This window comes from Dipodomys merriami, unplaced genomic scaffold (genome assembly GCF_024711535.1).
Source record: "Dipodomys merriami isolate MVZ:Mamm:240054 unplaced genomic scaffold, mDipMer1.0.p SCAF_52, whole genome shotgun sequence".
Classification (NCBI taxonomy): domain Eukaryota; kingdom Metazoa; phylum Chordata; class Mammalia; order Rodentia; family Heteromyidae; genus Dipodomys; species Dipodomys merriami.
This window is the reverse complement of record NW_027206091.1, coordinates 6,923,919-6,938,526: the sequence shown is the minus strand read 5'-3', so window position 1 is coordinate 6,938,526 and position 14,608 is coordinate 6,923,919. Positions and strand designations below refer to the sequence as shown.

General features: G+C 44.0%; 1 protein-coding gene across 2 annotated transcripts in view; it reads right to left on the bottom strand.

Moving 5' to 3' along the window:
• Positions 1–5,625: 5,625 nt before the first annotated feature.
• The window catches only part of LOC138811112 (zinc finger protein 14 homolog), a 99,143-nt gene continuing 90,160 nt past the window's right edge, over positions 5,626–14,608 (bottom strand). The window contains exons 3-5 of one of the 2 annotated variants that reach the window (XM_069998707.1): positions 13,924–14,050; positions 12,650–12,751; positions 5,626–8,078 (exon numbers count right to left, since the gene is read on the bottom strand). In XM_069998707.1, coding sequence (XP_069854808.1) covers positions 6,712–8,078; positions 12,650–12,751; positions 13,924–14,050 — 1,596 coding nt within the window. In that variant the 3' untranslated portion in view covers positions 5,626–6,711. The remainder of the gene's footprint in view (positions 8,079–12,649; positions 12,752–13,923; positions 14,051–14,608) is intronic. The other variant, XM_069998714.1, reaches the window with a different exon arrangement.

Genomic DNA, 14,608 nt, shown 5'->3' with positions numbered 1-14,608 from the left:
ATAATAATAATAAAAATAAATAAAAATAAAAAATAAAAACTATGGTAAATCTACATAAACAGTATACAGCAAGATGCGCGCCTGTAATTCTCACTACTCAAGTGATTGTGATGTGAGTATCAAACTTCGAAGCCAGTACCAAGCAAGACTATTTCCAATTAACCAACAAAAAGCCAGAGTCAGAAGTGAAAACATGCTGGGCATGGGTGGCTCACACCTGTAATCCTAGGTACTCAGGAGGCTGAGATCTGAGGATCTTGGTTCAAAGTCAGCTCAGGAAGGAAAGTCTGTGAGACTCTTATTTCCAATAAACCACCAGAAAACTGGAAGTGGCACTGAAGCTCAAGTGGTAGAGTACTAGCCTTGACATTTTCCTCTGGTTCTGTAGACCTTCCCCATTTTCTCCTATCCATATATATCCATAAGTTCAAAACAAAAATGCATTTTTTAAATGAACTAAGCAACTCAATGGCAGCGATGGGAGGGAGGGAACAAGTGGGAAAGAGGGAACAGCTGATGCTATGCAAAACAAATGTACACATCACCCAATGTGGAAGAAATAACTGTATTGCAAAGCTCATAGAACTCATAAATGTTATAGACCATGATAGACAATTTGCTCCATGAAAGTTAGAATGTGTGACTTTAACTAAGTATCACTATCCCACAATACTGTGAAATTTGGGAAATTATGTAATCACTTAATCACAATAAAAAATTTGGAAAAAATGCATTTTTTGGGCTGGGGAGGTGGCTAAGTAGTAGAGTGCTTGCCTTGCATGCATGAGGCCCTGAGTTCAATTTCTCAACACCACATAAGCAGAAAAAGCCGGAAGTGGCTATGACTCAAGTGTTAGATTGCTAGCTTTGAACAAAAGAAGCTCAGAAACAGTGCCCAGGCTGTGAGTTCTGGCCCCATGACTGACAACAACAACAACAACAACAACAAAAAGAGGGATCTTATCTTGGGGAAAAGTTTTGGGTTTTGTTTTTGTTTTTTTTGCCATTCCTGGGGCTTGAACTCAAAGCCTGGGCACTGTCCCTGAGCTTCTTTTGTTCAAAGCTAGCAATCTGCCATTTAAGCCATAGCCACTTCTGGCCTTTTCTGCTTGTGTGGTACTGAAGAATCGAACCCAGGGTTTCATGCATGTTAGGTAAGCACTCTACCACTAAGCCACATTCCCAGCCCAGGGGAAAGAATCTTTAAACATACAATCAGGCAGGGCTGGGAAGGTGGCTCTGTGGTAGAGTGCTTGCTTAGCATGCATGAAGCCCTGGGTTCAATTCCTCAGTACCACATTCACAGAAAAAGCTGGAAGTGGCGCTGTGGCTTAAGTGGTAGAATGCTAGCTGTGAGCAAAAGAAGCTCAGGGACACTGCTCAGGACCTCAGTTCAAGCCCCAGGACTGGCCAAAAAGAAAAAAGAAAAAAACAAGAAAAAAATACAATCAGGCATCAAATTCTATATCTAAGAGTAGCACAGGAGTTGAGAACAGAAAAAAATCAAGGAAGAACCAGGTACTGGTAGCTCACGCCTGTAATCCTAGCTACTCAGAGGGCTGAGATCTGAGGATTGCAGTTCAAAGCCAGCCCTGGAAGGGAAGTCTGAGCCTTTTTTGTGTGGGGAGGCTTTGAACTCAGGGTTTGGGCCCTGTCCTTGAACCTTTTTGTGCTCAAGACTAGTGCTCTACCACCTGAGCCACAATGCCACTTCTGTTCTTTGAGTGGCTAATTGGAGATAAGAGGCTCATGGGGACTTTTCTGAATAGGCTGGTCTCAAACCACAATCCTCTGATCTCAGCCTCTTCACATTCTTTTTTTTTTTTTTTTGCGGGTCATGGGGCTTGAACTCTGGGTCTGGGTGCTGTCCCTCAGCTCTTCAGCTCAAGGCTAGCACTGTACCACTGGAGCCACAGCGCCACTTCCTGCTTTTTCTGTTTGTGTGGTGCTGAGGAATCGAACCCAGGGCCTCATGCTTGCAAGGCATGCACTCTACCGCTGAGCTACCTTCCCAGCCCTGATCTTAGCCTCTTGAGTAGTTAGGATTACAGGCATGAGCCACTGTCATCTAGCTGTATGAGAATTTTTTTTTTTCCGGTCATGGGGCCTGAACTCTGGGCCTGGGCACTGTCCCTCAGCTCTTCAGCTCAAGGCTAGCACTCTACCACTGAGCCACAGCGCCACTTCTGGCTTTTTTCTTTTTGCTTATGTGGTGCTGAGGAATGGAACCCAGGACCTCGTGCATGCAAGGCAAGCGCTCTACCATTGAGCCACCTTCCCAGCCAACTATGAGGCTCTTATAGCCAATGAACCACCATAAAACTGGAAGTAGAGCTATGGCTTAAAGTGGTAGAGCACTAGCCTTGACCACAAAAAGCTCAGAGACAGCACCCAGGCTCTGAGTTTGAGCCCCATGACCATCACCAATAACAAAGGCACCATATAAAGGATACATGATTGGCCAGCTAACATATATTAAAAGATATTTTTGTCTCAAGTCAAGAAATATTAAAATCCAGCCGGGCGCTGGTGGCTCACGCCTGTAATCCTAGCTACTCAGGAGGCTGAGATCTGAGGATCGCGGTTCAAAGCCAGCCCGGGCAAGAAAGACCGTGAGACTCCTATCTCCAATAAACCACCAGAAAACCGGAAGTGGCGCTGTAGCTCAAGTGGTAGAGCGCTCGCCTTGAGCTGAAGAGCTGAGGGACAGCGCCCAGGCCCAGAGTTCAAGCCCCACGACCGACAAAAAAAAAAAAAAAAAAAAGAAATATTAAAATCCCTGATCAAGGCTAATATGGACAAGCATATTCAATGGCTGAGAAATTAAAATTAGTAAAATGGAGTAGAAATTTGGAAATAAGGGTTGAATTAAAAGTGGTAGTTATGGGCTGGGAATGTAGCTCAGTGGTAGAGTGCTTGCCTTATATGCATGAGGCCCTGGGTTCAATTCCTTAGCAGCACATAAGCAGAAAAAGCTGGAAGTGGCACTGTGGCTCAACTGGTAGAGCTTGAGCAGAAGAGCTGAGGGACAGCATCCAGGCCCAGAGTTCAAGCTTCACAACTGATCAAAAAAAAAAAAAAAGTGGCAATTGTACTTTTAGATAACACCTTGGATAGGTTCTACCCTTTTTATTTTATTTTATTTTCTGGTCCTGGGGCCTGAACTCTGGGCCTGGACACTGTCCCTCAGCTCTTCAGCTCAAGGCTAGCGCTCTACCACTTGAGCCTCAGTCCCACTTCCGGCTTTTTCTGCTTATGTGGTGCTGAGGAATCAAACCCAGGGCCTCATGCATGCAAGACAAGCACTCTACCACTGAGCCACCTTCTCAAACCCCTGGTTCTACCCTTTTTATTTATTTATTTATTTTTTTATTTTTATTTTTTTTGTCGGTCATGGGGCTTGAACTCCGGGCCTGGGCGCTGTCCCTCAGCTCTTCAGCTCAAGGCGAGCGCTCTACCACTTGAGCTACAGCGCCACTTCCGGTTTTCTGGTGGTTTATTGGAGATAGGAGTCTCACGGTCTCTCCTGCCCGGGCTGGCTTTGAACCGCGATCCTCAGATCTCAGCCTCCTGAGTAGCTAGGATTACAGGCGTGAGCCACCAGCGCCCGGCTTTCTACCCTTTTTAAAGAAATCAGAAAATGTACAAATCAATATCTAACACATGACTTTTATTACAATGCAAAGGAGTTTCGATCCTAATCACTACTGGATATAGAAAAGCACCAACTTTCCATTTAAGCAGCAGCTTTTTCAGAGCATGATAAGAGCTGCCAAAAAGTCATTGGACTAACATGCTCCTGGCATAACCGCTCATCAAGTCTAAAATGTCACAAAGATACTCCAAAGTAGTTGTAAGGCATGTTAACAGGTAACAGAACTGAGAATTCTATAAAGAGGTAAATTGAAGATAACACTCAAATACAAATTTCTTACATCTTTTGACCAGCTTATAATGTATTCAAAACTCCCCAATACATTTTCTTGCCTATGTCATTCGCACATTTCCCCAAGAAATCATTTCTCCCCATCAAGCATCAAGAACTAGTATTCCCTGAAACAAAACAAAACAAAAAAATTTCTTGGTTGGTCATGGGGCTTGAACTTAGGGCCTAGGTACTATCCCTGAACTCATTTGCTAGCACTTTACCAATTTTGAGCCACAACACTCTCCAATGTTGAACCATGATCCTCAGATCTCAGCCTCCAGTGTGGCACCTGACTTTGTGAGACTTTTATCTCTACCAGAAGAAGCCAGAAGTAGAGCTGTGGCTCAAGTGGTAGAGTGTTAGCCTTGAGCAAAAAGGAGCTCAGGGACAGTACCAAAGTCCAGAGTTCAAGCCCCAGGACTAGAAAAAAAAAGTGTGCTGGTGGCTGTGCTTGTAATCCTAGCTACTGAGAAGGCTGAGATCTGAGGATCTGGGTTCAAGGCCAGCCCAGGCAGGAAAGTCCGTGAGACTCTTATCTCCAATAAACCATTCAGAAAACTAGAGGTGGCACTGTGGCTCAAGTGGTAGATAGAGCTTTAACCTTGAGCTAAAGGACAGCGTCCAGGCCCAGTTCAAGCTCCACCACACGCATGTGCACGTGCACACATGCACATCTCAGACTTTCCTGACCGGTTATATTTGAACTGTGAGTCTCAGATGTCAGCCTCCTGAGTAGCCACGTTTATAGATGTGGGCTGCTGGTGACCAGCTTGAAACAAAACTTCTGAAGGGCATTGGCTTTAGGCTTTTTGCTGGGTGAAATATAGCTTTGGAGATATCTGATGCCTAGGAAAAGAAAAACACACTAACTTACAAAAACTAGTTGAAAAAAAATTCTCCAAGACCTTGCTTAGAACTTGAAGAACATGATTTTCCAAAGTAAAGCTAGTCTGGATTTTTATTATAAAGTCTAAGGCTAAATTAGTTGGTAAAATCTTACCAGTGGCACCATGATTTTCTCATCAGCCTCTGTCCATAATCCTATTTCTGCTAAGTAACTGGGATTACAACCATTCACGGTAATGGCTAGCACTTCTAATTTCTCAATAGTTGTACTTCCTTGAACTTCATACTTTTTTTTTTTGGGTCTGGTCATGGGGCCTGAACTATGGGTCTGGGCACTGTCCCTCAGCTCTTCAGCTCAAGGCTAGCGCTCTACCACTTGAGCCACAGCACCACTTCCAGCTTTTTTCTTTTTGCTTATGTGGTGCTGAGGAATTGAACCTAGGGCCTCATGCATGCAAAGCAAGCGCTCTACCACTGAGCTACCTTCTCAGCCCCTCATACTTTTTCTTTTCAGCACGCAATTTGTGATGTAACTCAAGTCATGGAAGGCTTCTCATAGTCACTATCGTTTCCTAGACTTTACTAAAATACATGCTAGATGTGACAGGAGGCATTCCTACATTTATTTCTATAGGATCTTTCATAAGAATTCCCTAATACTGGGGCTGGGAAGGTGGCTCAGTGGTAAGAGTGCTTGCCTTGCATGCACGAGGCCCTGGGTTTGATTCCTCAGCACCACATAAGCAAAAAGAAAAAAGCCGGAAGTGGCACTGTGGCTCAAGTGGTAGAGCGCTAGCCTGGAGCTGAAGAGCTGAGGGACAGCGCCCAGGCCCAGAGTTCAGGCCCCATGACCGGACCCCCCCCCAAAAAAATTCCCTAATACTGACACCAAGGACAACTATTGACAATATTTACAGAATACATGCTACATGAGTGATGTCTTCCAAGTAATACCTGTTTAGTACTCACAGCAATCCTGTTAGACAGTTTGGTGGGCCAATTCTAAATTGGCCCCCAGTGATCCCTTTTTTCCTGGTATTCACAGTCCTGTAATCCTCATGTGTACTTGACAATAGCAAAGGTGATTTGAGGTTACACCCAGGATAAGATTACAGAAGAATGTACCTTCCTTCCATCTTGTTAGCGTAGTTTCATTTACTAACACTACCTTCTCTTGCCCACTTCCAAGCAGCAATGTTGAGAAGGTCATCGTGGCAGGAACTAAAGTCAGCTTTCACTCAACAATCAGCAAGATATTAAAAGATCTCAATGCCAACAGCTCTCAAAAAACAAATTCTGACATCTAGTCTGTTAGCTTTACGTGGATCCTTCCATTTGGATGGAACCATCCTTTGGATGAAACCTCAGCCTTGGCTGAGACTTTGTAACCCTGTGGTGACAAGGACCCAAGTAAGTCCTGCCAGGATTCTTGATTTGTACAAGGTTTTTTTTTTTGGCCAGTGCTGGGGCTCTGACTTTGGGCCTGGGCACTGTCCCTGAGCTTCTTTTGCTCAAGGCTAGCACTCTACCACTTGAGCCACAGCACCACTTCTGGCTTTTTGTGTTTATGTGGTACTAAGGAATCAAACCCAGGGCTTCATGCATGTAAGGCAAGCACTCTACTACTAAGCAACAGTCCCAGCCGCTTGTACAAGTTTTGAGATAATAAATATGTGTTACTTTTAAGCCCTAAGTTTTGTGGTAATTTATTATACAGCAATAAATAGCTAACACACATAAGGACTATTATCATTTTACAATGAGCAAAGTAGGTACAAAAGATTAATATCTGGTCCAAAAAAATCACAATAGTAATGAAGAAGGAAAATGGAGATGATAGAAGCAGCTGAAGATTTTGCCTACATTCATTACATTATTGAATAACATGGACATTCCGATGCTGTAACATAATATGTCCATCAGAATGGTTTCTTGTCTTAAGCTCCATTGTGAATCTTGTGATGTTGAGTGAGGTGTGAGTGCTGTCGAAAGGCCTTTTTACACTCCTTACATTTGTAGGGTTTCTCTCCAGTATGAATTCTCTGGTGTTGGGTGAGAAATGAATAAAGTCTAAAGGCCTTGCCGCATTCCTTACATTCGTAAGGCTTCTCGCCTGTGTGAATGCTCTGATGCTGAGTGAGCTGGGAGAGCAGTCTAAAAGGTTTTTGACATTCCTTACACTCATAAGGCTTCTCGCCAGTATGAATACTCTGATGTTGTGTGAGCTGGGAGAGCAGGCGAAAGGCCTTCCCACACTCCTCACACTCATAGGGTCTCTCGCCCACATGAATGCTCTGATGGGAAATGAGTTGGGAGTAACTGCTGAAGGTCTTCCAGCAGTCCATACATTCATAGGGTTTCTCACGGGTATGGATTCTCTGATGGCGGACAAGCTGCTGCCGTAACCTAAAAGTTTTCCCACATTCCTTACATTCGTAGGGCTTCTCGCCCGTGTGAATACTCTGATGGACGGTCAGTTGCTGGCATATTCGAAAAGCCTTGCCACAGTCCTTACATGCCCAGGGTTTCTCGCCAAAATGGATTTTCTGATGTACTCTAAGGTCTGGGCCACACACGAAGGCTTTCCCACATTCCTTACATTCATAGAGCTTCTCGGAATTATGGAGTCTCTGGTGTCGAGTCAGGTGCGTGCACTGTCTAAATGTCTTCCCACAATCTTTACACTCATAGGGTTTCTCTCCGGTGTGGATCCTCTGATGCCGAGCCAGCTGCTGGTGCACGCGAAAGGCTTTCCCACACTCCTTGCACTCGTAGGGTTTCTCTCCAGTGTGAAGTCTCTGGTGCTGCGTTAGTTCCTGGAGCACTGTAAAGGCCTTCCCACATTCCTTGCACTCGTAGGGTTTTTCGCCAGTATGAAGTTTGTGATGGCGAATGAGGTGCGCTCGCTGTCTAAAGGGCTGCCCGCAAACCTTACATTTATAAGGTTTCTCACCTGTGTGGATCCTTAGGTGCTGACTAAGTGTTGAGCGCCGAATGAAGGTCTTCTGACATTCCTTACATTCATACAGCTTCTCTCCATTATGAACTCTTGGATAGTCAGTAAGAAAACTGTGCTTTTTGTAAGTAGTAACTTTACCAGAGGTAAGTTTCACCTGGCCCAAATAACTCTCTTCTTGTTCTTTTTGCTCCTCGGTCTTGCTTTTGCATGCCCAATCATGTCTAAAGATGGAGCCCTGTAAGGTATAGCTTTTCATTCTTTCCATTATCTCCCATTGTAAGGAAAATATTTCATAAATGTCCCTTTCTGGAGATGAAGTAGTGGCACTGTATCTGGACTCCCAATCTGAAAGGAGACAAGAAAGCAAACACGTGCTCTCAAAAATAATGGATTCAAAAATAATGCCTGTAGGGAACTGTGAAGCTGAGCTCATATATGAAACCTGGAAAAGGTTTGAGAGGCTGGAACGCCACTTTGACAGTACTTGGAACACTGAGAACTGGCCATGAAAGGGTTAAAAGAGACAGCTACAGAGAGGGTTAAGAGACTGAAATGCTGCCCCCTTCCTTAGTGCTAGAAGGGCTGGGAGCTAGACCTTAAAGGGCAAACAAAGGGCTGAGGACTAGACCCTGAAGGCTAGATAAATGGAATACTTATCTGGACTTGGCCTGGGTTGCACTCTTCAGGAACCAGTGTTTCTCAAACTCTGTTTTGGCTCTGATTGCAATGTTAGTATAGATGTTTGATGTTTTTCATCAATTTATGGTAACCTTCCCTGTGTGAACTCAATCAATATACTCACTTGTGGTAATTTGGGGTCCAAGAGCTAGTGAGCCTTGGCCCCCTGGTCCCCACTAAATTTGTCTCTTTATTTTCTCTTTCTTCGGCTCCAATATCCTGTCCCACTGCCTCGGTTGTGGTTAACAACCAATGCTTATTACAAGTAAAGGACTAGATCTCTCTCCCTCTCTAACACAGGTATATATATAAAATCCCTGCCTCCTACAACACTACATACCAAGAATAACAGACTAAGGGCTGTGGTAGAGTACTCAATTCTGTGATTTTATTAGTAGTAGACTAACAAATATAGCAGGTTATCTCAAGGGGTAACCTAAACAGTAGCTGAAGGTCACTTTATGAATATTAAAACACACAGAAGTAAAGTACAAATTCTATACTTCATACACTATAACACTGTATAGGTAAATAAAGCCTGATTTGAGCATGGTGATGTACACTTACAGGCCTAGCCATTAGGGACACTAAGGCAGAAGAATCACTTGAGCCCAGGAGTTCAAAACCTGACTGAACAATATAGTGAGATGAAAAAGACAGACAGACAAAAGGAGTGAGAGGAGAAGGAGAAGGAGAGGGAGGGAAGAGAGAGGGAAGAGTGGGAGGGAAGGGAGAAGAGAGGGAAGGAGGGAGGGAATCCCAGAGGCAGTTTGGAAGCCAAGGTGGGAGGTAAAAGTATGGTGAGACACAGGTAGTCGCAAGGGGCCATGAAAGAATGATGGAGCATATACCTCAGAGAAGGAAGCCCTGGGTTCATCTAGCTACTACATTTCTTTTTTTTCTTTTTTTGATCGGTTGTGGGGCTTGAACTCTGGGCCTGGGCACCGTCCCTGCACTCTTCAGCTCAAGATGAGCGCTCTACCACTTGAGCCACAGTGTCACTTCCGGTTTTCTAGTGGTTTATAGGAAATAAGAGTCTCATGGGCCGGGCACTGGTGGCTCACGCCTGTAATCCTAGCTACTCAGGAGGCTGAGATCTGAGGATCGCGGTTCAAAGCCAGCCCAGGCAAGAAAGACCGTGAGACTCCTATCTCCAATAAACCACCAGAAAACCGGAAGTGGCGCTGTAGCTCAAGCGGTAGAGCGCTCGCCTTGAGCTGAAGAGCTGAGGGACATCGCCCAGGCCCAGAGTTCAAGCCCCACGACCGACAAAAAAAAAAAAAAAGAGTCTCATGGACTTTCCTGCCTGGGCTGGCTTTGAACCGCAATCCTCAGATCTCAGCCTCCTGAGTAGCTAGGATTACAGGCGTGAGCCACTGGAGCCCAGCTACTACATTTCTTAAAATGGAAGTGAAAGGGCTCCTGACAATAAAGCATCAAGGTTAAGGACTTTTCATGCTGAATCTTACAAAGCTCCACTAATTTGGCCCTACTCAGCTGGAAAAATATAAACTGACTATCTTGATAGACTGGAGCTGTGACTCAAATGTTAGGGAGACCCTTAGTTCAATATCCGATACCAAAATAAAACAACAAAATCTCAAGGTTTTATTTTCCCTACAGTTAGGCAAGTTAGTTCAAAATCCATAGGGAAAAATAAACAGCCATCAAAAAGGTGGAGAGAAAGAACAAGGCAAAGGGAATATCTCAAGAGATGCTAGAAGTACAAAAAAAAGCCAAGTGCCAATGGCTCATGTATATATGTAATCTTAGCTATTCAGGAGGCTGAGATCTGAGGACTGTGGTTTAAAGCCAGCCTGGGCAAGAAAGTGTATGAGACTCTTATTTCCAATTAAGTACCAAAAAAGTGAGAAATGGTGCTATGGCTCAAGTGGTAGAGCACTACTAGCCTTGAGCACAAAAAGTTCAGGGACAGTGCCCAGGCCCTGAGTTCAAGCGCAGGAATGGCACCAAAAAAAAGCAAAAATAATAACATAGGATGTTGATAACAAAAAGAGTAAGCTTGGGGTTTGAGGCATGGCTCAAGTGGTAGAACATCAACCAGTGAGGGAAAGCGTAAAATACTGAACTCAAGTCCCAATCTTAGGACAAAAAAAAGAAAAAAAATTAAGCTGTTTTGAGTAAACAAACTATTAATAACATTGATGTTTTATCTAAAACAAATATGTACATAAGCATGTATATTGCGATAAATAAGTTAGTATAGACACATTTCTTTTGTTGTTGTTGTTGTTGGTCATGGGGATTGAACTCTGGGCCTGGGTGCTGTCCTTGAGCTCTTTAGCTCAAAGCAAGTACTCTAGTGCTGGAGCCACAGTGCCACTTCCGGTTTTCTGCAGGTTAATTGGAGATAAGTCTCAACAGACTTTCCTGCCCAGGCTGGCTTTGAACCATGATCCTCAGATCTCAGCCTCCTGACTAGCTAGGATTACAGGCATGAGCAACTGGCACCCAGCTTAGTGTAGACACATTTCATAGAACCTATTATGGACGAATGCAATCTCCCTCAAATTCATTCACACATACACACACACTCAAATGAAGGAGATTAGAGCTGGCCCTTGTGAAGGGATTTGAGAAACAGCAAGCAGGCAGCCATTCATAGGCAGAAGGGACCCCTACCAGAACCTGCCTATGCTGGCACACTCAGCTGGGCCCTCTACAACTGTGAGAAAATAAGTACCTGTACATAGCTTATGCCATTTTCAGTAACTTATTATATAGGTTGACAGAAAGATGACACTGAAGTTCCAGGTCAAAGAAACAGCCAGTCTTTTTGGAAATGTTTTATCCAACCTCAGCATTTCCATTTTCACTTTTTATTTGGAAAGACTTGTAAGTTCATAGGAAGTTGTACAGAAATATACAAAAAAGTCCCATGTACCCCTCACCACAATATTCAAGCCAAGAAATTTGTTAGTATATATGGTATAATCCACAGAACCTGGATTTCACAATGTATACATGCATCCATCTATATGTCTAGCTCTATGCAATTTTATCATGTGTAGCCCTGCATTAATGCCTGCCATAATCAAGATACTTAATTGTACCACAAGCACAGGACTCCTGTTACTCTGTTACAGCCCTAGCCACCCTAACCATTCTATATCTTCATTTGTCTTGTCATATGATGTTTATATGTTTGGGTCTGTATATGTGCACATGTGTGGCAATACTGGGGCTTGAACTTGGGACATCATGCTCTGTCCCTCAGCTATTCAGCTCAAAGTGAGCACTCTACCACTGGAGCCACAGCGCCACTCCTAGTTTTCCGGTGGTTTATTGGAGATAATAGTCTCATGGCCTTTTCTGCACGGGCTGGCTTTGAACCATGATCCTAGATCTCAGCCTCCTAAGTAGCTAGGATTACAGGCGTGAGCTACTGGCCCAGCACATCATGCTCTTGGTTGTTTTTTACTCAAGACTGGCCCTCTACCACTTTAGCCACAGTTCCACTTCTGCCTTTTTGGTGGTTAACTGGAGATAAGAGTCTCAGGGACATTTCCCCCCCTGGGTTGACTTTGACCTGTGATGCTCTGCATCTCAGCCTCCTGAGCAGCTAGGATTACACGTCTGAGCCACCAGCACCTGGCTTGGATCCTTTTTTTGAGATAGGGTCTCAATAACTTTTGTTTCACTCCAGATGGCCTTGAACTGTCATTAGACAGGTGGATTACAGCTGTATCACCACTCCCAGATATATTACTTTTTGTTGTTTTCTTCTACTGAAAACAGCTTCTCTCTTTGATGTGGAAATGAAATCTGGAAAGTGAAAACCAGTGTTATCAGGGAGCTGTGTCTCCTGCCTGTAATCCCAAGCTATTCAGGAGGCTGAGATCTAAGAATCACTGTTCAAAGGCAGCCCAGGCAGGAAAGTCCATGAGACTCTTATCTCTAGTTACCACCAGAAAACCAGAAGGAGAGTGTCTCAAGTGGTAGAGTGCTAGCCTTGAGCTGGAAAGCTCAGGAACAGCTCCCAGGCTGAGTTCAAGCCCCATTAATGATAAACAACAACAACAACAATAACAAAAAACAGTAATTTTGCTAGTCCACACATGAAAGAGCTTAATGTGTTTCAGGGTTCCTTAAGCCCTCTCCCCACAAGCTTTAGAAGACCGATAGCTAACAACAAGTCAAGAGTGTGCCTTCATACTAACTAGCTTGGCTAATTCCTAAAATAGTAAATTTTCCATTTCTGCTCAGCTCTTACTTACCAGGGCTGTATCTTCTTGTCCCTTCTTTCACAACTGTGCTGGGTTCCTTTCCTTCTTCATCCAATAAGACATTCATATCTGGTTTACATATGGAAGGGCCTGCTTAGAAAAATGAAATAACATGATTTTTTCGTGTGTTGTGTGCCAGTTATAGGGCTTCAACTCAGGGCCTGCATGGTGTCCTTGAGCTTTGTGCTCAAGGCTAGTGCTCTACTACTTTGAATCACAGCACAATTTCTAGCTCTTTGGTAGCTAATTGGAAATAAGAGTTTCGTGGACTTTCCTGCCATGGGCTGGCTTTGAATTACAATCCTCAGATTTCAGCCTTCTGAGTAGGAAGGATTAGAGGCGTGAGCCATTGATGCCCAGCATGTAACATGAAATTATAAATCTGAAAGTCCTTACATTCAAACTTGATAAAATTTCTAACTATATATCAGGAATGGGGACTGGGAATGTGGCTTAGTGGTAGAAAGCTTGCCTAGCATGCATGACAACCTGGATTGGATTCCTCAGTACCACATAAACAGAAAAAGCTAGAAGTGACTCTGTGGATCAAGTGATAAGAGTGCTAGTCTTTTTTTTTTTTTTTTTTTGTCAGTCGTGGGGCTTGAACTCTGGGCTTGGGTGCTGTCCCTGCATTCTTCAGCTCAAGGCAAGCACTCTACCACTTGAGCTACAGAGCCACTTCTGGTTTTCTAGTGGTTTATGGGAAATAAGAGTCTCACTGACTTTCCTGCCCAGGCTGGCTTTGAACTGCAATCCTCAGATCTCAGCCTCCTGAGTAGCTAGGATTATAGGCATGAGCCCACCGGTGCCTGGCAGAGTGCTAGTCTTGAGCAAAAGAAGCTTAGTTCAAGCCCCAGGACTGGGGGCAAAAAGAAATTAGGAGCTGGGCACTGGTGGCTCACGCCTATAATCCTAGCTAATCAGGAGGCTGAGATCTGAGGATCTCAGTTCAAAGCCAGCCTGGGCAGGAAAGTCTGTGAGACTCGTCTCCAATAAACCACTCGAAAACCGAAAGTGGCGCTGTGGTTCAAGCGGTAGAACGCTTGACTTAATGAAGAACTCAGGGACAGCGCCCAAGCCCAGTTCAAGTCCCATGACCGACAAAAAAAAGGAAAGAAAGAAATTAGGAATGGCGTTTTATCTATGTGTGTGTGTACACCACGCCTATTCTTTTCAAGAATGGAGAGTTAAAGCTTTAAGTAGTTTCCCAAAAGACAGTCCTGAAAGGGACAGCAAAGTTCTTATCCTTTGGGTGAATAACCTACCTAGTGAGATAAAGTTGCTATAGTTCTCCCACATTACATCTCTGTAGAGGTCCTTCTGGGCAGAGTTCAAGAATTCCCATTCTTCCTGAGAGAAGTCAATGGCCACATCCCTGAACGTCACTGAACCCTGAAAAAAAAAAAAAACACGTATTATTTTGTGAAAGTAAGTATTTTCTTATGTGGAAAGAGAAAAAAAATTGAGGATTTCATCACAGAGCAGAATATATATTGTATACAACTAGCACAGGGCTGGAAATTTATGACAAGAAAATAAGCATCTCAGAGTGTTCCTGTGGCTACACACATAATTAAGTTTGTATCTAAAGATATCTTGAAACAAAAAAAAAAAAAAAAATCAACTGGGCACGATGGCTCACTTCTGTAATCCTAGCTACTAAGAAGGCTGAGATCTGAGGATTGTGGTTCAAAGCCAGCCAGGGCAAGAAAGTCCATGAGGCTCATCTCCAATGAGCCACCAGAAAACTAGAAGTAGCGCTGTGGCTCAAGTGGTAGAGTGCTCACCTTGAGCTGAAGAACTCACGGACAGTGCCCAGGCCCAGAGTTCAGCCCCACGACCAACTTAAAAAAAAAAAAAAAAAAGGGCTGTGAAGGTGGCTCAGTGGTAGAGAGCTTGCCTTGAGTGCATGAGGCCCTGGGTTTGATTCCTCAGCACCACATAAGCAAA